The sequence below is a fragment of the Sander lucioperca genome, chromosome 15 (genome assembly GCF_008315115.2).
Source record: "Sander lucioperca isolate FBNREF2018 chromosome 15, SLUC_FBN_1.2, whole genome shotgun sequence".
Lineage (NCBI taxonomy): Eukaryota > Metazoa > Chordata > Actinopteri > Perciformes > Percidae > Sander > Sander lucioperca.
In genome coordinates, this window is record NC_050187.1 from 420,640 (window position 1) to 443,864 (window position 23,225).

At 42.5% G+C, this 23,225-nt stretch overlaps 1 protein-coding gene across 4 annotated transcripts in view; it reads right to left on the reverse strand.

Annotated features, from left to right (window-relative positions):
- birc6 (baculoviral IAP repeat containing 6) overlaps positions 1-23,225 on the reverse strand; it is a 149,237-nt gene that overhangs the window by 69,152 nt on the left and 56,860 nt on the right. For 3 of the 4 annotated variants that reach the window (XM_035992590.1, XM_031299978.2, XM_035992588.1), the window contains exons 33-51: positions 23,078-23,205; positions 22,695-22,826; positions 20,851-21,066; positions 20,582-20,765; positions 16,352-16,555; positions 13,321-13,454; positions 11,686-11,839; positions 11,488-11,604; positions 11,164-11,324; positions 9,003-9,129; positions 8,804-8,914; positions 7,687-7,945; positions 6,160-6,731; positions 2,539-2,714; positions 2,330-2,426; positions 1,343-1,537; positions 1,033-1,233; positions 600-879; positions 258-514 (exon numbers count right to left, since the gene is read on the reverse strand). In XM_035992590.1, coding sequence (XP_035848483.1) covers positions 258-514; positions 600-879; positions 1,033-1,233; positions 1,343-1,537; positions 2,330-2,426; positions 2,539-2,714; positions 6,160-6,731; positions 7,687-7,945; positions 8,804-8,914; positions 9,003-9,129; positions 11,164-11,324; positions 11,488-11,604; positions 11,686-11,839; positions 13,321-13,454; positions 16,352-16,555; positions 20,582-20,765; positions 20,851-21,066; positions 22,695-22,826; positions 23,078-23,205 — 3,705 coding nt within the window. The remainder of the gene's footprint in view (positions 1-257; positions 515-599; positions 880-1,032; positions 1,234-1,342; positions 1,538-2,329; positions 2,427-2,538; positions 2,715-6,159; positions 6,732-7,686; positions 7,946-8,803; positions 8,915-9,002; positions 9,130-11,163; positions 11,325-11,487; positions 11,605-11,685; positions 11,840-13,320; positions 13,455-16,351; positions 16,556-20,581; positions 20,766-20,850; positions 21,067-22,694; positions 22,827-23,077; positions 23,206-23,225) is intronic. The other variant, XM_035992589.1, reaches the window with a different exon arrangement.

The window sequence follows — 23,225 nt, forward strand, 5'->3', positions numbered from 1 at the left end:
AGTAATTAATAGGAAAATACAGAACTGTAAAATAAAGCGTTACCAAATATTCTAATTGACGCTTTTACTAGCTGGTGGGGCAAAGCAACATCTGAAATATGCCCTTGTCTCAGTCTTTCCCACTAACAACCTCATTTAATGACCTCTTAAGGCAACACGTTTGAATATTTTAAGACTATTTGATGCTTTTTAAGGATCCTGTGTATCTGCTGCCTATGATTAACGCTGCAGCAGCGACGCAGCAGTGTGTGACTCACTGGCAGGGTCGGTGCCAGAGGCGGCACAGTTCCTCAGCAGAATGTCGATGAGTTTGAGTCCAATGCGAGTGGACTGCAGGCCAATCTTGACTAGCACAGCCTCGATGTTGGGAGAGTGCATGCCGCAGTACGGCGACATGAGCAATGCGGCGCAGGTTTGCAGCAGGTTGGCGGTGGGTGCTGCAGCACTGGCCATCATGGCCTCCAGGTCACTGACATGGGTCAGGCAATGGTGGAGCAGACGCAGCCACCCGATGCTGTACAGAGGAAAGGAAAAGGTTACAACACCACCCACATGTAATACAAGTACATATTTCTCAGTCCAAAATGTGTTTTTGGTACCTGGTTTTGGAGACCTGGTCCTCAGAAGGCAGGAAGGGATTGTTGACGGTTGCAGAGGAGGTGTTACCAAATGCCGTCAGGCCCAAGAGTTTGATCTGAGACAGACCCAGGGTGCTGGCATCACGAGGCCGGTGCAGCCTCAGGCAAACAGCCGACGCAACCTCCGCCTTCACTAGCTGGATCTTTATGTAGGTCAGGCCGCTGGTGATGACTGGCGTGGAGAGCGGCAACATGTTGACCCCATCAGCACTGATCTCCACCGAGACCGAGGATGGGCAGGCTGGTTGGTAGGAGGAAGGAGACACAGTAAAACATAAAGGAGCGACAGATGAGTTTTCATCCAAGTGAGATGGAAAAGCTTTTGACGGTTGATGGAAATACACATTCCAAAACTTTCTCATTTCCTTTCAACCTTAAATTGGGTGCTACTCACTGGCTAGAGAGGCCAGGTGTGGCTGGATGTGGAGCTCTTTGAGCAGCACGGCAGCAGGAAGGTGGATGGTGAGGTCACACCAGGCCTCCTCTGGCAGGAAGATGTAGGACCAGGCTGCTGAGCGCGCCCGGCGGTGGGGGGGCGTGGCCTGGAGGAGCACCTCTGCTGGCTGTGCCGTGGGGCTGCTGGATGTTATGGTGCCTGTGAAGGGACAACCAGATCATTTAGACAATAGTTGATGTAAGGTTATAAGTTCTTCTACTATAAAAATATTGTTCCACAGGATGTAATAGACTGAGGAGAAAGCAACCTAAGGGAGCAAAGTTGTGGAGTCCCTCAGCGTTGTCTGGCTCTGAGGTCATCACTCTGGCTTTCAGGTTGCCATCCGCTGTCTTCCCAGGACCAGAATCCAAGAACTTCATGATGGTGGACACCATGCTGCGTGCTGTGTTTACAATGGCACGGGTGCTGGTCACCATGTTGTTACAGATCAACTGCACACCACCTGGTAAAACACAAGAAAATGATGTTTTTTTCATCAATCAGATTTTCCAAAGGCTGCTAGAATCCATGCTACATACATTTGTGTAGCTGTGCGCTCTAACAACTGTGCAAAATGTCCTTCCTCTTCTGCAATCAGGGTTTTAACATAGGTAAAGTGTCTGCCTGCAGTGGGATAGGACTAGTCCCAGATAAATTGCAGAGAAACATTCAGCAGGTAAAACAGGTGTCACTTAAGGCCCCTTTTAGGGCTGGAGAAAAAGTCATACTGCAATGGGATTTACATTACTGCAATTGCTATAATAGTATCATGAGTCTACTCACTTGATTATCAAGGAAAATGCACAAAATACTAAAAACATACAAAGGTAAATGAGCATAAGAAGAAATACATAAACACAAAATGTGCAATGCTTTTTTAAAAGAACTTAATATTTTACTAAATTAAATAAAAAAATAAAAGTAAAGCAAATTTTGATTTCTGTTGCTGTATTTCCAAAACCTAAGAGCAGCACTGGTGGAAGACGTGAGTTGATGATGTTTTCTCTGTTCTCTTATACTTTTTCTGTTTCCATAGTAATGCTACAATGCACCACATATTCATAGCACAATCTGCCATGCCTCGTATCGACATCCTACGGTCTGCTGCAGATTGAGACCAAGATTTTATTAGACTCATCTCGCACAGCAGGACACGCAATAAACAAAAACACTACTGCTGTTGTTGCACGGTCTGAAGGTGCCTTTAGGGTGAAGAACAGTGGGGTTAGGAGGCCAGTGTTGTGTATATACCAACCCATGTAATGGAAGGCCTTGAGAGCCTCACTGGTATCCAACACTCGCAGGATGAACCACAGAAGAGGCTCCGACAGCTGACAGGTGGAAAGAGACCCCTGCAAAATGTCAAATAAAACAAAATAAAAAAACATATTAAAGTTCTGGCATGTGGATTTGTTCAAGATGGGATTTTAATATCAGATCATGACTGAGGTGGCTCCTGCTCACCTGTCTGCCCATGTAACCACAGGCCATGTATGTGAGGATGGGCTGCAACATGACCTGGACGGAGGTGGCCCTCTTGCTGAGGGTGGTGAGGATGGTGAAGAGGCCGTCGCCCACTGAGATGGCGTCCAGCCCGCCATGAAAGTTCTCATGTTTGGTCAGGTGGAGACCGCTGGCTCCTGAGGAACACACAGGGGTCAGCTCGCAGCAGTACACATTCATCATCCTGAGCTTTTAGTTTTTCTCTTCTTCTCTAGTTCCTCAACACTAGCACCACCGACACTTTAGAGGTATTAGAACACGCCAAACTGAACACCCGAGCGTCTGTATGCTTTTGTTAGGCTAAAGGCCGTTTTATGCTTCTGCATGCCTGGTGTTTATACTTGTGCGCTGGTATGTGCGTCAAGCCGGCGTGTGTGTGTGTGTGTGTGTGTGTGTGTGTGTGTGTGTGTGTGTGTGTGTGTGTGTGTGTGTGTGTGTGTGTGTGTGTGTGTGTGTGTGTGTGTGGTAGAGGGAGAAGTGAGAGAGTGATGGTGATTATCTTCAGAGTGATTAGTGACTCTAGAGTCATAGTGAGAGAAACAAAGTGTCTCAAAGTGGAGAAGGAGAACCAGGAGAAGTTAACCCTCTCCTTGATTTCATGTTGTTATAGAGAAGGAGAAACAGGAAATGAGTCGGGGGGGAAATGCAATGCTACCAAGCCACGGCCGAGCCACATGCTTCGCTGTGACGTGTAGTTACATTTTTGCGAGGTGATGTCAGGCTACGGCGTAGACGCAGAGGGGTCTGTGGGGGTACGCTGTCGATTCGACGCAGAAGCATAAAACGGCCTAATGGACCATTAACGCGTCAATCTCCGCGCGCCCACGCATAATAAAATAAATGTCATTTGTGGTCACAGTGGTTCCTGTTCAGCAAATGTTACATAGGCCAAACTTATCTTCTTCTCATTCAGAAAAACATTAAACTAACACACAATAAACTAACTTTATTCCTTTATTTTATGCAGCAGTTTCTATTTTTAGCAACAGCTGTAAACAACAATAACATAATTCAGCATTTATTTGGAGTCATGTTTGTGTCCACGGAAACAGCTGCTGCTGGAAACCAGGTAGGGTTGGGTACTGAACCCCGGTTCTAATACGGCACCGGTGCCTAACGACCGGTATCTACCGGAACAAATAGCAACGCGGATTTAGGTGCCTCATTCCGCTGCCATTTAAATGCAGAGCTTCACTCTGATGCTCTGAAACAGTAGCGGTTTTTGGCACGGGTGAAGCGGGCAGCCGCCCGGTGCTGCATTTTTTCATGACACATGGGGGGGCGGCACGAGCACTTAAAAAAAAATCCTCAAAGCGGTTTCCTACTGTATTATCTATCATTTCACCTTGTGGGGAATTGGCAAATTGGCACCCTTGCTTGCTGAGAAGGTACCGTGCACACTGCACAGAGAAGCTGTGAGAGGGGGGAGCGGGGGGACAGTTCAACGGGTTGCTGGGCATAGGTGCTGATACTGTTGGTGTTCTGCTAATACTGAGCACCCACGAAGCTGATCGTGGTTATGTGTCAGTTAAACTTTTCATCTCCATCTTATCCTGAGTTGAAAGAGCCTACTTCACGGCTTTATTATCGAGTTGATAGGCGTGTGTGTTCGTGTCAGCCGTCTGAAATGCAAACATTTTTGGACTACTTTTTTATTAAAGGGTGTGCGCCAGTGAGCACCCACGGAGGAAAACAAATCAATTTAGTGTGTTTTTTTTATACAAAATACTAAATAAGTAAATAGCACAAAGGATTTGTGCTATTTAGAATATTTATTCTATATTTTATTTCCATATTATTCTTAATATTTTATATTATTGTTGCTCTCTGCTCGTTACATTTTGTTTATATATCTGATTGTATATATTTTATTATAACTTTTATCATATTGGGGGGTGGCAGTAGCTTTGGGGGGTGGCAGTAGGGACTTGGGTTGGGAACCGGAGGGTCGCTGGTTCAAGTCCCAGTACAGACCAAAGTACAGAGTGTGGATTGGTAGCTGGAGAGATGCCAGTTCACCTCCTCTTGAGCAAGGCACTGTACCCCCCCACAACTGCTCAGGGCGCTGGTCCAGCACTGGCAGCCCACTCACTCTGACATCTCTCCATTTGTGCATGAATAGGTCCTGAGGATGTCTGTGTGTATTTCAGAGTAGGTCCTGAGGATGTGTAGGGTGTGTGTAGTGATTTCTAACAAACAGAGTGTAAATTGTAATTTCCCCACTGGGGATCAATAAACAGTATAAATTAATTAATTAAACATCGTAAGAGAAAATTATATTTCTCAATTGCACAAATCCTTCATTAGAACATTTGAAAAACACACTTAAGAGAATCCAGTTATTTAACTATTGCAATTACAACAGGAAACACACTTTTTAAGTCGCACAATCTCCACCTCCAACATTTTCAAAAGACAATGAACACAATTCTGCACAAAATATGACAGTATAAGTTATCAGAACTTAAAATAAATATACACTATAATATAGTAATTCTGCAAAATTCTGCAATTGTGTGTTTTTTTTGTTTGTTTTTTTGCTGGAAGGGGGTCTCGGGGGTGTAATTCAATGTAGAACCACCACTGCTCTTAGAGTTAATGTTAATGTTAGCCTAATGTTAGCTAGCAGCTGTTAAAATGCTGACAGCTAAACGGTGTAAAGTGTGACTGTATTTCACTGGAGAGGATCCAACACCGGGACGTCCAACAGTCTGCAGCGGTCGTTGAAAAAACAACACAATTTACTGGTGAAATAAGTTATTGTTATAAGTAGGGCTGTCAGCATTAACGTGTTAATCGCAATGCGATTAAGGGCCACATGCACATTGTGTAAAGCCAAATTAAAATATCACCGAAGCACGTCAAGCTGGAGCTACCACCTACGAGCTAATTAACGTGACTCAGGTTGATGCTAGCAGGCTCAGGCAAAGCACTATTTTGGAGATTGCTACTTGCCGACCTGTTGATGAAACCAAATCCCAAAAAGATTACTACAGCTATTGCAAAATGGGTGGCAACTAACTGCAGACCTGTCAGCATCGTAGAGGACTCGGGTCTTAAAGAAGTACTACGGTTGGCATGTTCTGACCCGTCTTATACATGGCCGTCGAGGGGGACAGTAGTTTCACCTTACACAGCCTGTATGACACGGAGAAAGCAGCCCAACGGGAACTGCTGCAAACGCTGTCTCATTAACCGGTGATCACTGGACGTCAGTGAGGAATCAACATGATTTAGAAGTTACTAAACACTATATTGACTCTAGATTCAAATGTGTGACTACATTCATACATTTTCTTTTGTTTACAGTAAATAAATAAATCAATAAATACAAATCTTTAATTGTTAATATGTACTTAAAAACAGTTCTGAAATGCAAAATAATAGAATTTTGTGATAAAACATGTGATTAATTGCAATTAACTATAGAACTTCAGCGATTAATCATGATGATGATGATCATGAGAGTGAACCAAAACCATAAAGTTATGGCCAGTAAAATTAAAACAATGTTCAAACTGTGGCTAGAGCTGACGGCAACTGCAGTGTTAGCTGATCATTTTGTTCTGTGATTGGTCTTACCTATAATCATGGCCATGGCGCTGCTGTTGCACTGGCCCAGTGCTGACAGGATCTGGCTCATGATCTGCTGACTGGCTAGCACCAGGTCGGCCACGCCCGCGGGGGGGCCCTGGCTGAACGCCGAGCCACCAGCCACGCTTTCTTTGCTGCCGCAGACCTTCTCCTCGTCCGACACACTGCTGTCAGCTGCGCCGCTGCCGGCCGGCGGCAGCCGCCCGCTGAACTCTCTGTCCCCGGACAGAGGCAGCTGCACCAGCGCGTTGACCAGCTTGAGGAGGTCGAACATCAGCTGGTCGCGAGTGGTCTCTCCACACACGGCCTTGGCGTCTCCTGGCCGGATGATGTTGGCGAACAGACCACCAAAACAAGCCCGGGCGCCCACAGAGCTGTCCGAGCCGCTGCGGGACACCACCTTCTCAGCGCAGGTGATGTAGTGGTGAACCAAGAAAGTGACGGACTCGATGACGGAGGAGATAGTAGCCACCGACACCACCTCAAAGTTTTGCTCGAGAGTGAACTCCAGCAGCTTGACCTGGGCGTCCAGCGGACCCTGGCCTGCCTGGAACGGACCCCTAAAGGGTCAGGATCAAGCATTAGTTCCCAAAGACCATTCATACAGCTTCTACTGAGACTTCTCATTTTGTGATTATTGCACTGATGACTGTGCTGTAACATGCAAACATTATTCAGAGTTTCTGCAGGTTTCACCATGTCAAATTTAAGACTTTTTAAGACATTTTGAACCATTGACCATTATGAATGACATTTATCACAGCATGAACTAAGCCCTAAATTCAAGCCAAGTATTGCTAAACTTGCACTTCCCCATCGCTGAAGATTAAAATCCATTTCATGTCTGTGGTACAAAACGAAAGAGACTCACACCAATAACACCAAAGCTATAAGTAGCATGTTGGTCTCATTTGTAGACATAATACAGCAAAATTATATTTGGACTAGCAAAAGAAAGAACTACAACACCACAGTATAAAAAAAATGAGCATTAGAGGTAGAGTTACATGGACGTAGGAAAATTAAAATTATTTAAGACCTAGAACACAATACTTCAGCGAATTTATGACTTTTTAAAGCTTTAGTGTGTAACTTTTTTATACTAATAAACATTCAAGCCATTACCAAATGAGTTGCTACAAAGCTAATTAAGACTATCAGCTCCACACAACTCTCTCTGGATTTCTCAGTATGACTATGTTCAGAAGATTGTGGCGTCCGGTGATTTTAGAAGATAATGACCTCTTCTGAAGAGTCCATCATGTTTTTTTAATCCTCCGTGCCTACTAGCAACTGTGTGGAGGAGGGGGGGGTGTTGGTGCGCGATCACAGAAGGCTTGTATCATGTGGACGACCCGACAGTGTTGTCGTCATTACCTAGAACTCCTCATGGGGGAGACAGAAACTACGCACTATAGCCTTAAGGCCTAAAATTTAGAAATTTTAGACTTTTTAAGACCCGGCAGAAACCCTGTTGTTGACTGACAATACATTTCCCGAGAAGCAACTGCATACCTCTCAGTAGATAGGATGTGCATGAGTTTGAGCAGGAACTCGCTGAACATCTGTGGACAGCTGGACGACAGGTGGACCTGCAGGCGGCTCAGGAACTCGTGCATTGCTTGGGTGGCCGTGGGTCCCACCTGAGAGCTGTGCTGGCTGGTCCCGTTGGTGCTGCTGCCGGACAGGAAGCGCACCAGGACATGGACCAGGGTGGGGTCAGACACCATCTGCTGGGCGGTGCTCTCATGAGAGCTCATCCCGTTGCTGGAGGCTGCAAGTCCAAACAGATTTTATAAAAAAAAATTATATTATTTTCCAAAGGCAAATTGAATTCCTATCCCCCACACAGCTTTCGCTGTGAAATGAAAATCACCTGGCAAGTTGTCCTTTTTTGGTCAAAGTTACAGTAGGCCTATGTTATTGTCCTGTGGTAAAGCATGTTTTGAGCAGGGGGCATTTTGCTCATCCATTCACCCAAGGATGATCTGACATACAAAATGTGAGGTGAATGCCGAAAAACATTGCATTGGTGACTTTTGTAGGAAAATCAAATATTTAAACAACCAATAAACAAACATATATGTTTCAACAAGAATGGTGTAAACCTGGGGCATATTTATGTGACATATTTGCTAAAAGTAGCTCCTAATAGGACGAGTTTGGATAATTTGTTAGGAATTTCTCACTTAGGTGTCCTAAAGTTAGGGCTGACACATCATCTAAGTTTTTGGTTTAGCAAAATTCACAAAGCATTTTAGCTCTAAGATTATATGTCAACATTCCAGTTCGTTTACCATTTACAATTCAACATTTGCATGCTTCATGAATGAAATCAGCGACAGTTCCATAAATACATCAAAACTATTTTTATTTCTAAAATATTTCTTTATGTCCATCTAATGTGTACTTTCCACCCCTTTAGACCGAATCGATGAAGATTTTTTTTATTTCACACAAACCAATCACTGTGGACATAATGACTAAGCTCTCATTGAACACACTCATTAACTCAAGAGAAAGAGGTTTCTTTGAGCGGAAGACTGAAAGTGTGACTGTCTGACTGAGATCTAGGACTTTCCACAGGTGTTGATGCCACACAGAAGGAAAGCAGTGGGAGTGGAGCACTGACCGCAGGCTGCCATGTTGGTCATCAGGGTGAGAGAGTGCAGCACCAGACACCACGTTCTCAGGGAGGTGTTGGGATACCAAGCCAGCACGGTTAGGAAACTGCTGATGGATGCTGCACACACACAATATCATACATATAATAACAATACAATAAAAAGCAGCCAATGTCTAATGCTCCTCCAGTGTGCTGGAGTCCTGACCTTGGTTGAGCGGGATGGTGGGCACTCGGCTGGCGTTGAACAGGAAGATGTCTGATCCGCTCTCTTCACTGCCACCAGAACACGTGTTGAGACTGAGTGTTAACCACAGCTGCAGCAGGGACTCCAGCTGACAGGAGAAACAGACCCAGAGAATATGAGGAAGATATCAGAAAGTGAAATTGATTTCATGGAACAGAAGCTTGTGGATTTTGCTATTTCTCCTTCTGTTTTCATCCAAAGTGGGAGCAGCTGATAACAGCACAGCGTGAGGAACTTTTTATATTATAACATTTATTTTAATGGCATTTGGATTACTTCTGTTCAACAGGGTCTCCTGGACATATTTCACTACAAAAGAAGTTAAACAAAATGAAGAACAGTGTTATTGCACAGGTTTACACATTAAGATGCCACTACTGTACAGGCGCCTCGTTACTTCCTCCTTCAACCCAGATTATTCTACTATAGCTAAAAGCCCTCTTTTCACCTGGAGGAATGCCTGCTGCAATCTGCAACAGACCTACAACTTGGGAGACATTTTTTTGTGCAGTAAGACAGCAACCAAACATAAAGCCCAAACTACACAGCACTGGCTTCAAAACAACAATGTTAAAGGAGAACTATTATATAGCATTTTCAGGTTCAAACTTGTATTTTGTGTTTCTACTAGAACATGTTTACCTGCTCTAATGTTCAAAAAACACTTTATTTTTCTCATACTGCCCATGGCTGCTGCAGCTATATTCACGCTCGGTAGGAGCGCCTGTCTCTTTAAGCCCCCCGGACTCTCCACTCAGCTGGAGCTACTGCAACGGAGTATATAGCAGGACTTTCTATCATGGAAAATCACTAATACAGGCTTCTAAACCAAACACTACCCAATCAGACATGTTTCAGCAGTAATGTGGGGGTGGGGCGGTGGTGAGGTGGAGGGTGGGGGTGTGGCCTTGACCAACTGCCATGCTTTGCTCGTTTGCAAGCCATGATGTCTCTCTCTCTCTCATGGGTGGGCCAAATTCTCTGGGCGGGTAAAGCAGAGAAAGGGGAGGTAACCTTTCCTCTTATGACCTCATAAGGAAAAGATTCCTGATTGGCCCATCTGAGCTTTCATTTTCTCAAAGGCAGAGCAGGATACCCAGGGCTCGGTTTACACCTATCACCATTTCTAGCCACTGGGGGACCATAGGCAGGCTGGGGGAACTCATATTAATGTTAAAAAACCTCATACAGTGATATTTTCATGCCATGGGACGTGGGAAAATCCAACATTATAACTGTTTTGTTATAAATAAGCTGTTAAAAGTTAGAAGTTAATTTGCCTCAAGTCTTAATGAGTTCTCTTTTTACGTTACTGTCACTTTAAGACTCTCAGCTGGTAACCGCTATGTCACGTGAGCGGTAGTTAGGAAGTAAACGAACGCTACAAACAAACGGTTCAGTGATTTATGGTTGTAAGTGTAGCAAGCCAACTACAGTTACATTCGCCTACATTTATGCCTAGAGTAGCATCGTTGGTATGTATTCATTCACTGTTTTAAATAATTACATAGGTTCATAGATCATTAGTTTGATGTCAGTGTTATTTTGTGTTAAGTTTAATTAGAAATGTCCGTGATCGCTGGCGTTGGTGCTGTGACTAACGTTGCATGGTTGCTAGGCAACTATAAGTCACAGGACGGGCTACACTCGTATGAATGAACGTAATATTGTTTACATGTCAAAAATGTCTTTGTACAGCATAATTACTATCAGTTTAATAGTTATGAATTATATTGTGTAACGGTAGAAAGGAAATATCTGAATTGATGAAATTACATTCTGAACATAGGCTATATTGTATGTTAAAAGCTAGCATAGAATTGATTAGTCTGTCTTTGTATGTTACAGTTTCACACTTTCCTTGCAACGTCAATAAACCTGTGGACGTGGGAACGACTGTCTTCAGAGTCTTGATGTTAGGAGAGAGTTTAGCTGGCTGTCAGTGTATAGAGCAATACCGAAGACGGCACAATAACATTGTAGATGACAGAAAATACAGAAAAGCATAATATGTCCACTTTAATGTCCAGGAGTGGCCGGGTCAGAGTCTAGACCTCTAAACAATCCAGACTGCAATCAGTCGGGTATTTTGTGTTTTTCATTTGTCTTTGTGTGTGCTGACCTGTACGTGGTGGACCTGCAGCATGGAGAAGAGCTTGTTGAAGCAAGCACTCAGCATGGGGATTGACGAGGGCTGCACCATCAGGCTGCTGGCTGGAGGAGAGCCTCCGCCATGGAGAGCCCTGAGCAGGGAGTCATCAGTCCCATTGGAGGCCTGGCTCACTGAAAGCCAGACAACAGGCACATCTTACAGCCATGATACATATAGACTGTCAATACAAACTCCAACAGGGCCTGAAAAGTACACTTTGTCTCCAGCATCTCCAGTAAGGTCAGTTGTTATTCAAACAGCCATGTCCTGCTGTCTTTGGTGCTGTGTGCTTACCTGTGGAGGAGCTGGAGTTAAGAGCCTGTAAAATTGAGTCGGCCTGTAGAGTTGCCATCATTTTGAGCATCAGCTCAGCCTGCTGCTCCAGGCCCACTTCTAGCCGGGCATCCAGTGCTGTGAAACACAGAGGCAAAAGGTCAGAAATGAGAAGGAAAGACATTCTACCGTTTATTTAGACAGGCCAGGACTACTCACCCTGGGACACGGAGACTGACAGACTCTGTGAGCCGGGCTTTTCAGCAGCAACCGGAGGTTTGGACACTGGGATACCAACTCCTCCGATGTACGGGTTGTACCCGTACGTGCCATAGTCAGCGCCCCAGTAGTCATACCAGGTGCTGCTTATAGGCTGAGGATGGACATGAGAGGGAGGGCAAAAAAGATTAGTCGCTCTCCTGTCAACAAATCAACTTCTACATTTGCTTTCAAATCTCAAAATGCTGATTTAGTTGCTCAAGTAAAATATGTTATGCTACACTTCTTGATTACATCACTTCAAAAATAGCCCAAAGAAAGCAGAGAAATCACTACCGTTTACCTGACTACCTATAATCCACATAACTCTCCACACTTACTTTCTGTCTTCCATCAATTTCTTGCAAGTTGTTTAACTGTGCATAGTAACATGAGGGCAACGCTCCTCTCTCTTCTGCCAACAATAGTTCACACAACTGAATGCTGAGCTCAAGCAAGATAAAACGGTTTTCTTTTATCAAGGCCTTTTCAGGGTTCAAGTCAACGCTTGCATTCAAAAACTGAAACTGATTAGTAATTCTAACAATTAAAGTGAGTTCATTTAAAGAAACTGTGGGAAGGGTTGCTGTGGGGCTATTTTGCTAAAATATCACAAGCTTAGTAATGATTTAAGCATTTACCTATTCTACAACCAATTACTAAAATAATTAATCTATCATTTTTGACTAATTAATACATTTTCAGATAATGATATCGACCGCATAAAACACGTGTTTGTAGAATTCCTCAAGTCGCAATTGTCAAATGTTCCAATATTTTACTTAACAAATGAATGAAACAATTCAGGCTGATGTACAACATAATATTGGGGTTATAATTGGAAACTGATGATTGAGAATAAAGTAGGAATATTTGAAGGCAGACATGTAATGATATGAGAAAAAGTTATAAATATATAATAATGCTACAAAAAAGTAATATTTCCAGAATGACTTTGACATACATAACTTGAAGACATTATCTTTCATTTGACACACAAGCAGACAGATTTATGCCACCTTTTAGATATAATGTATTAAAAAACATTTCATATTATAATAACTATTCTAATGATACAACTTTTGTGAAATTCTTACTTTATCTCATATTATTAAGATTCAAGTTAATGTTCAACTACTACAACGTTGAAATCATTACTACTACTGCTACTACTAGTAGTAGTAGTAGCAGCAGCAGCAGCAGTAGTAGTAGTAGTTGAAAGCTGGGGATGAAATTACTTTTATATTGGTGTCATGGGATCACATGTGGGATGGGCCACTTAGTGGCATCACCTGAAATAAAATATAATTTATTCATTCACTACTAAATATGACTTCTTTTAAAATTATGCTTCTATCCGATATTTACATTTTTCTGATCAAATGATTTCTTGAAACGTTACAACTTTTACTATCTTGCAATATTCTGATTCTCATTTTTGTTTATCCTTTTCTATTATATTATATACAGTATATTCCCCCGTTTATTAACTAACTTAACAGTTAACTGTCATCAACAACACACAAGCCAGGGGCAAGTAATGGCCCAGTAAAAAGAGAGAATAAAAGAGAAGAATACGATGTCATATCAACATACCTTAAACACTTTGGCAGCGAGTGGATCTTTTTCCAAATCAATATCTAAAGGATCAATATCAACATCCATCAGGTCTTGTAGCAAGTCAAAGTCTATGTCTTTATCTTTTTCCAAAGATGACAGAGGTGGACCACCTTCGGATAATGAAAACAGCCTTAATATTGCCAAGCAAGCACATTAGGAAAACACACAAGTAAGAGGAACTCTTTCTTTAGCACGTTACTGGGCAATTTTAATGCCAATCAACACATCCGCTCCCCTACTGGAGGGAGAGTCCACACACAAGACACAGTAAGGACCAATCAGTGCTTCTCTATGAGAACACAGTTAGTAAGTAAAACCACTTATGGTGTCCAAACTGGAAAAAAGAAGAATTCTCCAATGGAATGTCAAAAATAAACAAACAATGCAAAAATCATAACACTACTACTTCAAATGACAATGTTCCCGAAATGGTTCTGTATCCTTCCAAAAGGCAGACCTAATAATAATAACAACAACAACACACATAAAACTATACTGTGGAGTAGGGGTGCACGATATTGCTCGATATTTTTAAACATATGTAAAATTACCAAAGTTATGGGAAAACGCATCAAAATAGATTTATAAGAAATAAAACAAGTTTTCTTACAACACAAGGTTTATTTCAACTGACTGTCATATTGGACTGGTCCAACATGTGTCTACAGAACAGGACATGTTTTACTGGTTGGACAGTATAAATATATAAATAAAGAGCATGTAGAACAGGACATGTTCTACTGGTTGGACAGTATAAATATATAAATAAAGAGCATGTAGAACAGGACATGTTCTACTGGTTGGACAGTATAAATATATAAATAAAGAGCATGTAGAACAGGACATGTTCTACTGGTTGGACAGTATAAATATATAAATAAAGAGTACGTCTATAGAACAGGACATGTTCTACTGGTTGGACAGTATAAATATATAAATAAAGAGCATGTAGAACAGGACATGTTTTACTGGTTGGACAGTATAAATATATAAATAAAGAGCATGTCTACAGAACAGGACATGTTTTACTGGTTGGACAGTATAAATATATAAATAAAGAGCATGTCTACAGAACAGGACATGTTCTACTGGTTGGACAGTATAAATATATAAATAAAGAGCATGTAGAACAGGACATGTTTTACTGGTTGGACAGTATAAATATATAAATAAAGAGCATGTAGAACAGGACATGTTCTACTGGTTGGACAGTATAAATATATAAATAAAGAGCATGTAGAACAGGACATGTTCTACTGGTTGGACAGTATAAATATATAAATAAAGAGTACGTCTATAGAACAGGACATGTTCTACTGGTTGTATATACACGACTACAGTATAAAAAACAATGCAATGCACATCTGTTGGCTTAAAACCAAAGTATTTCCAAGCTACCGAGGAGGAGGCATTACCCTACAGTCACATTAGCTACAAGAGACAGCTACCATTCATTTTCAATGGGAGTGGCCGTTTGGCCACGAGCGACTGCCAATCAGAGTGAAGGCAGCGTGAGGGCAGTGTGAGACAGCCAATCACAGTGAAGGCATCGGCAGCGTGAGGGCAGCGTGACGTATGTCAGTGGCTCAAGTCGAAGAAAATAATTCAAGATGGCGGACAACGCTTCAGGACATGGTATTTATGTATATATCTGATATGTTGTGTTACTTTTATCGAGAAATAAATACTTTTAAATCCAAAAACATCGTTCTTGTGACTTAACAATACCTCTGAAGTAACTTTTAAGACGTGGTTTAAGGTAGCACCGGAGAATTTCTGTTTACTGTTGCCAAGCAACCAGGGGTAGGCTAGGCACGCCCAGGAGCACCCACAAGTGAGTGCATGTCGCTCTCTTTTGTAGCTAATGTGACTGTAGGGTTACTTTTGGCCTCTAAAGTTTCCTTTCAGTCTCTGTTATTTCGTCGTCTCCCAGAGCAACACTCATTTTCTTACTTTTGTGTTCTTTTTGCTCCACTCTTTGTTCTCTCTTTAGCTCCTTTCTTTTCTTTTGCTTCGTTTTATGGTTCTGCGGAGGCTCCACGCAGTTGATGTTTATACGTGCTCTGGTGTGTGTGTCGAGCATGTGGGTGTGTGTGGTAGAGCGAAGAAAAGGTGAGAGTGTGACGGCGATTTTCTTCGGAGCGAATAGTGACCCTAGAGTGTTGGTTAGAGAAACTTAAGTGTCTCCTCTCTTCTTTCTGACCACAGTGGAAAATCTGGAGCAGGAGAAGTTAACCCTCTCCTTGATTTCATGTTGTTATAGAGAAGGAGAACCAGGAGAAGTTAACCCTCTCCTTGATTTCATGTTGTTATAGAGAAGGAGAACCAGGAGAAGTTAACCCTCTCCTTGATTTCATGTTGTTATAGAGAAGGAGAACCAGGAGAAGTTAACCCTCTCCTTGATTTCATGTTGTTATAGAGAAGGAGAACCAGGAGAAGTTAACCCTCTCCTTGATTTCATGTTGTTATAGAGAAGGCGAACCAGGAGAAGTTAACCCTCTCCTTGATTTCATGTTGTTTCTGGAGAAGGAGAACCAGGAGAAGTTAACCCTCTCCTTGATTTCATGTTGTTGATGGAGAAGGAGAACCAGGACACGAGTCGGGGGAAATACAACGCTACCAAATGATGTGTATTTTTCGAGAGGTGCATCAAAGAGTATAGACGTAACAAGAGGAGAAACTCAATGGAACTGCAGCTCCGCCATCTTGGACTGAATGTAACCCAACGTTCTATTGAGTTTCTCCTCTTGTTGCTTCTATACTCTTTGGGTACATGTCGGGCGGGATGGAACGCAAACAAAATATTGCGTAATTATCGCGAGACTTTCGGTATAATATCGCGCAACGTGATATCGCAATAACAATATTGAGTCGATATATTGTGCACCCCTACTGTGGAGAAAAACAGTAAACATGAAAAAAAGAGGAGAACATTTTACCACACAAATACTTGACATAGTGATGATAAAAAGTGTGGAGAAGGAGAAGGACGGGGCTACCCACGCACTTTGGAATACTGAGGAGGTCCCTGTAGTGCCTGCGATGATGTCAGGCACCAGGGCCTCATCGATGCTCTCTACCAGGGGGATGGGGGCCGGCTGGGAGAGCGAGTCGTCTGAATCAGCTCCTGCTGAGGAGGACGAGGCCCCGGCCTCCTCACCCCCCGCCACCTCATCCATAATGTCCAGAGAGCCTGGAGACAGCAGTTCACCTGGGAACACAACAACGTGTACATTTCATCACACACAGTTTTACAGAAATGCACCAATTTAAGATAACGGCTTTATTTTAACCAAACTAGAGTGGTGATTGTTGGAACAGTGAAAAGATGAACCAAGACGGCTTTTGATAGTTTTATTTAGTTTCTGTCCACTTTGAATGAAGTGTGTTTTAAGATGATAAAAGTCCTGATTATTTCCATGGAGTCTGGTGGGTTTGGTGATGGTGATTTCGGGGCTGTTTCAAGTTAAACTAAAAGGATCTTACTCTTTAACTAAAAGGTCTATCTCTGTAGGGATCCTTCCCATAATGTTGTCAGACACTTAGAATAATAATCTGAGTCTGTCAGCAGCAACAACAGAACTTTTAGTGGACGTAAATTCAAGGTATGCAATTGCCCTATTAACTAACATTGTAGCTTGTTTTTCTGACTGCCGAACAGCAGCGGTCTCGCTTAATACTGGAACAATGTCAAAGATGTCAGTAGTTTCCCCCCCCCCCCAACAGCTCTTCAATGGCTACAGAAAGTAAAGCATGTCTACATGATGGAATACATGACTGCCCAGCTACAGCTAAGTGCCTATTTTTATAACAAAGTGGGCACCAGTTATTGACTATCTTGGTTGGGATATCTGTACCTGTAAAACATGAATTTAATTTATTGATATTATTATTCAATCTATCTTTGTCTCATCACTTATCACCCCCACACAGAATCTCTATAGCTACAGATTTTTGTAATTTGATGTGCTATACCTAAACACAGTGTTGTTTCTAAATGACTAAAGAAGCCCAATCTCAACATGATCATTTCTTGTGTATTAAAGGCATAAAGTTAAATTAAAGCTGCAAGCAGCGATGAACAGGCCCTCGCCTTCTTGCAGTCGGGGGTACTGGCAGACGCCACATCACATGTAGACCACACATTCTAAGTTTCATGTAAATCGGAATAACTTTTGCCAAGATACAACCGTTCATGTTTTAACAGCCTCTTACAGGAAGTTGTTCCTCCATAACTTGCGCATTGTTTTAGCTATCAAAATTCTTTTGATAACTTTTAGTCACGAGGTTCCACCGAGTCTATATCCAAGTTTCCGTGCAGATTGGACTCACGGCCCAGGAGGAGTTAGACAAAGTATGTTTCCCATATATCGCGATGTGGCTAATTAATTAAAAAAAATCTAACAGCGCCATCTAATGGCCGATTCACTCTAAATTTGGCATGGAAGCTCAAACCCCTATGCGGAACAACTGTGTCATGTTTGGTGTCAATCGGAATAAATCTTGGTAAGATATGCAACTTCCTGTTTCGACAGCCCCCTACAGGAAGTTGGTCCTCTGTAACTTGCGCATTGTGTTAGCTATCAAAATTCTTTTGATAACTTTTTGTCATGAGGGTCCACCGAGTCTACGTGTACATTTTTGTGCAGATAGGTCTCAAGCTCTCGGAGAAGATAAAGTAGGTTTTGCTCAAAGCGAATTTGCTAATTAATTAAATAAATGAAAACAGCGCCATCTAAAGGCCGACTGGCGCCATATTTGTAACACAGCCTCATCGCCACATGACGAACAAGTCTCTTAAGTTTTGTGTCCATCGGAATAGCCGTGCGCAAGATACAACCATTCCTGTTTCGACACCCACCTACAGGAAGTTGATCCTCTGTAACTTGTGCATTGTTTTAGCTATTAAAATTCTTTTGATACCTTTTTGTCACGAGGGTCCTCCGAATCTATATGCCAGTTTTCGTGCCGATCGGACTCACGCCCCAGGAATAGTTAGAGTAGGTTTCCCATATATCTATATATATATATAATATTTTGCTGATTAATTAAAAACAATTAAAACAGCGCCATCTAATGGCCGATTGACGCCAGGTTTGGATAGATGCTAAACCGGCCATGACGAACAACGTTGTCAAGTTTCGGGGCAACTGGAATAATTGTTGCCAAGATAACGCAACTTCCTGTTTAGACAGGAAGTTGCTGTAACTTGCGCATTTTTTCAACTATCAAAATTCTCTGGATAATATTTCGTCATGATGGTCAACAGATACTACCTGCAAAGATTCAAGAAGATTGAAATCACGACCTAGGACGAGTTCGAAAGAATGTAAAACACATGAAAAATGCATAATTAAAAATGGCCGCCTTCTGGTTGGGCGGAGCTAATGAAGGTAAATGGGAAATATGTCCGCAATGATTAGAGCAATATGGGTATTAAATCTGGTGAAGATCGGAGCAACTATCTCCAAGTTAAGGCCTTCCAGGCATTAGGGGGCGCTATGGAGCCCACTTTCAGGTTTGGGCCGAATTGCTGTACAGTCTCGCAAAGCTCCCAGGTGTTTATGCGGGCGCCAATTTTTGTGAGTTTTCGTATATTGAGGCCGTCAAAAATGTGCCCAAGTGCTAAAACCAATTAGGGGGCGCTATAGAGCAACCATACCACTCCCAAGCCTAAATGTGAATTCAGATGAAAGAGTTTACTATTGTGTACATGGCTGCAAAATCTTGAGAGTTTTCGTGCATCCTAAAGTCCTCAAACAAGTGTTCGTAAAATTTTTTTACGAACACAATACATTTTTTCTAAAAATAGCACCATGGACTTGAAGATGAGACCTATGTTCCCTCAAAAGTTGGTATATTAACTTATTACTTTTGTCCAATTTAAGGCGCACGTTAGGGGGCGCTATGGAGCCCCCTGACAACGCCCGAGCCCAATCACTACAGAACTTTGCAATTTTCACCAGTTGTGACATGTGTGCAAATTTTTGTGAGTTTTCGTGCATGCTAACCCCCTCAAAAACGCGACGAGGAATTGGTAAAAATAATAATAATAATAATAATAATCTTATGAAAAACAATAGGTTCCTTCGCACTTTCAGTGCAAGGCACCGTTGGGGCCTTGCACTTTCGTGCTCGGGCCCTAAAAAAATAAATAGACAAAATAATTTTGACAAGACTAAAGCATCTGCAGCCATGCTAGCGCCTTTGTAAGGCTTGATCATAAAAGTATTAAAACGGAAACTTAATTTTGACCTGATGATGGCTCTAGCTGAAAAGTGTAAGGATCACAAGTTATTACAACTCATTCTCAGGGGATCAGGAATGTGTGAGCCACATTTTACGGCAATCCATCCAATAGCTGCTGAGATATTTAAAAAGGAAAAAAAAAAAAAAAAAAAAAAAAAATGTAAACCTCACTGTGGCGCTAGAGGAAAAGTCAGGAGATCACCAAAATCATTAGAATTCATATTCGGCGGACCATGAATGTTGCGAAACACTTTGGTGCCAAATCATCCAATAGTTGTGGAGATATTTCACTGAATAAATGGACATTTTGACCAGCTGGTAGTGTAGAGGAAATGTCAGGGGGTCACCAAAATCATTAAAATGTTTCCTAGGGTCTTGAATATCTGTATATAACTTCATGACAATGCAACCTGTAAGTCTTTAGAAATGTTTCAGTGTGGAAAGTGGCTGACTGACAGATCGACATACAGAGAGACAGATAGACTCTGCTATCCTCACAGCGCTAGCATGGCTAAGAAAAAACAAAGCTACATCACGACAAACTTAACCAAAAACTATTTGATGCTCAGGTAAAATGTCATTGGAAAAACCCGTCACCTTAGACCCTAAATAAGCCCATTTTACACATTTCCATTTTATCAAAATCTAAAAAGAGGGATGTAGACCGCCTCTCTTTTCACCTCACCTCAACTCTAAAAGTCTCTCTTATTTAATCTACTTTTAGGATGTGCAAGAGAGTAAGATCCATGTCACTGCTATCTTTCCCAGACATCAGCAACACAGAATCATCAGCATACGGCCAGATACAAATAAAAAATATATGCTGCTCTACAGCCAGACTGAAACTCAAACAACAATTTGTGTCAGACTAAACATTTTTCAAACTGATCAAACACCAGTCGCTAAAAAACCTCAGACACAAGCACAACAACTGTTAATCAAGTCACAGACATCAACCGACACCAAACTGCATGCTAACTGAACTCACCTGCTAGGATGTCCTGTAGCATACATGTGAGGGAATACTGTGCCCAGGCACCCCCCCAGGAGATGTCACCCCGGTTAAAGTCCGTCCCCACAAGCAGTAGCAGCAGACGTTCCAGCTGCTGCTCAGACACCACTTCACACAGGTGGATTGTGGGTCTTGTGGCGTTGGCTATCCTAGCAAGGACCTGAGGGGGTAACAACATGACTTATGTATGGGTATACACAGACTACCAAATGTAAAGAATCCATACCCAAGTGTCAGATGAATACCTTGCAGACAAAAAGCAGCAGGTCAGCATGGCAGGTGAAGTCCATGGAGAGGAGGAAGAGGGCCAGCTTCTGCACCACAGAGATGCAGCGTTCATGGGACAGAGTGAAGGGCAGAGGTTCTACTTCCGGGGCTTCTTTGGCTGTGGTAGACTCAGTGTCCAACGTGGAGCGGGGCCATTCGGCAGTCCGCCGTAAACGAATCAGGTCTTTAAAGTGCTGGAGGAGAGAGGCAGGGCAAACAGGCAATTATGAGACATTCATATACTGTATAAGGAGCTACACAGATTTGTTATCCAAACCCAAGGTTGATGAGAGCAGCGAGAGTGAACCATAACAGTATTGTTGGGGCAATCAGCTGAAAGATGCTAAAAAAGCTCTATAGAGTTGAGGGGGAACTGCAGAGGTGACTGATAATTCTCTGTAGGTTCTTCACTGCAAGTGTTACCTTTGTCATTATACAAAGGGATGTGATCCATTGTTAATATATACAAAACTATTTGTGAAGTGAAGCTTTGATATTCCCCTGATATTGTGATGTGTCTCCGTGCTCCTGTTGTTTACCCTCATGGAAAGCTGTATCAATAGGAGTTGCTTAATTTCACATCTCTACAGCCTGATAGGTACAGTATAATCCCGTCGTAATAGACAAACTAAATGATGGCCCAAACTACAAAACAACAATCTTTAACAATCCAATGTACATCATTGTCTTGACACTTTTTAAATTGTGTTAGCATGCAACTCACAAAACACAAAGACAATACATTACAAAACACTAGTACTGTACAGTGCCCGTTGAAAATGTGCCTGTTTGGAACGGGCCATTGCTTGGCCTGTGGTATGTGGTATGGTACCGGTATACCCTACTACTGACTTACAGTGTAGGCTACGTCTACATCAGAGGAAGACATTGTACTACTCTATTTACCTGACAGAGAATGTGGCAGATTCCGAATTTAATCACAAAATATCACAATTAAAATGTGGAGTAATCAGACATTAGCGTCCTGGACTCATGGCAGTGTGTTACCCACCCGGCCCGTTATGAGAGCTAATCAGCACATATCTGCGTTAATCAACCACCAGAAACGGAGCCTGACGCCCGCACGCACTGACGCACGCACTGACGCACGCACGCACGCCCGCACTGACGCACGCACGCACGCACGCACGCACGCACGCACGCACTGAAAACATTTTTGTGTTGTCTTTTTCGTCAACGATATTGCATGATATAACAGTTTAATGACGGCGGTGTTGTCTCGTCTCGTATTAACAGTACCGAATTTAACATTTCAGCAAAAGTGTTTTTCCATACAGGTTTATTGGCTGGACAGTTAACGCTGAAGTATGGATTTGATTCGCGGGGGTATTTTGGCAACGGTAATGTTATTTGTGTTATAAGTTAGCAGTAGACTTAATTAACCCAACCAAGGGTGAGTGTGATGAAAACTGGTGCTTTTCCCGGTCAGCTCCGAGATGGTTTCGCATTGCACAGTGCTGTGAAGGAATAATCTCAGAGATTCTGTTATGTTCTGTCTCTGTTAAGAGGTGGTGAATGTAGGCTACAGCTCACAGCAACAGAATACGATATAGTGTCTGGCTTTTGTTTGATATTTATTGTTGGCAAATTACTTTTTATTGAGTTTCCTCTTAGCGAAATAATAGACCCTGAAAAGCCAGCGTTACGTAGCACCCATTTCAAAGACACACACACACACACACACACACACACACCTCGCTTTATTAGATAGATATGCGGGGCCTTCTTTAAGAAGTCATTGAGAGGGACAGTGTGATGGTGCAGCATACTGTATGTACAGCAGCGTAGCATCAAGTGTTACCTTGGATGTGGCTTGTTTGAGCTTGGCCTGTTCCACCAGCAGTTTGTAGGAGGAGCCTTTGTTGCTCTGGATCTTCTCCTTCTCGATCTGCTCCACCAAAGCTTTCTGTTTTGCTTTCAATAGATTTAACTGCTACAATAAAAAGTGCATGATAAATATAAGCACTGCAAAGGCATTTGTCCAGACAACTCATTTCATGGTGCAGCTTTATGAGAAGGGCAAATGAGTCAAACAGGCATGAGGAAAACATTTTCCTGGGCTTTCCAATAAAAGGACTTGTACCGGACCTGTATGCACATTTACATGAGTTACGTTGTATCAGACTATTTGAAGAACACATTTGTGAGTGTGGAGTTGAAGATGTCTGAATGAGACACATTTACCTGCTTGTGGTGGACCAGCTGCTTGCGGATCTTGCGCGAGTAAAGGCGATCCAGGCTGCTGCTGCCTTTAGCAGACCGGCTGGAGTTCTGAGACTGAAGGCTGTTATTGATGAAGCTCCACTGAATACCTGAAGGACAGAGAAACAAC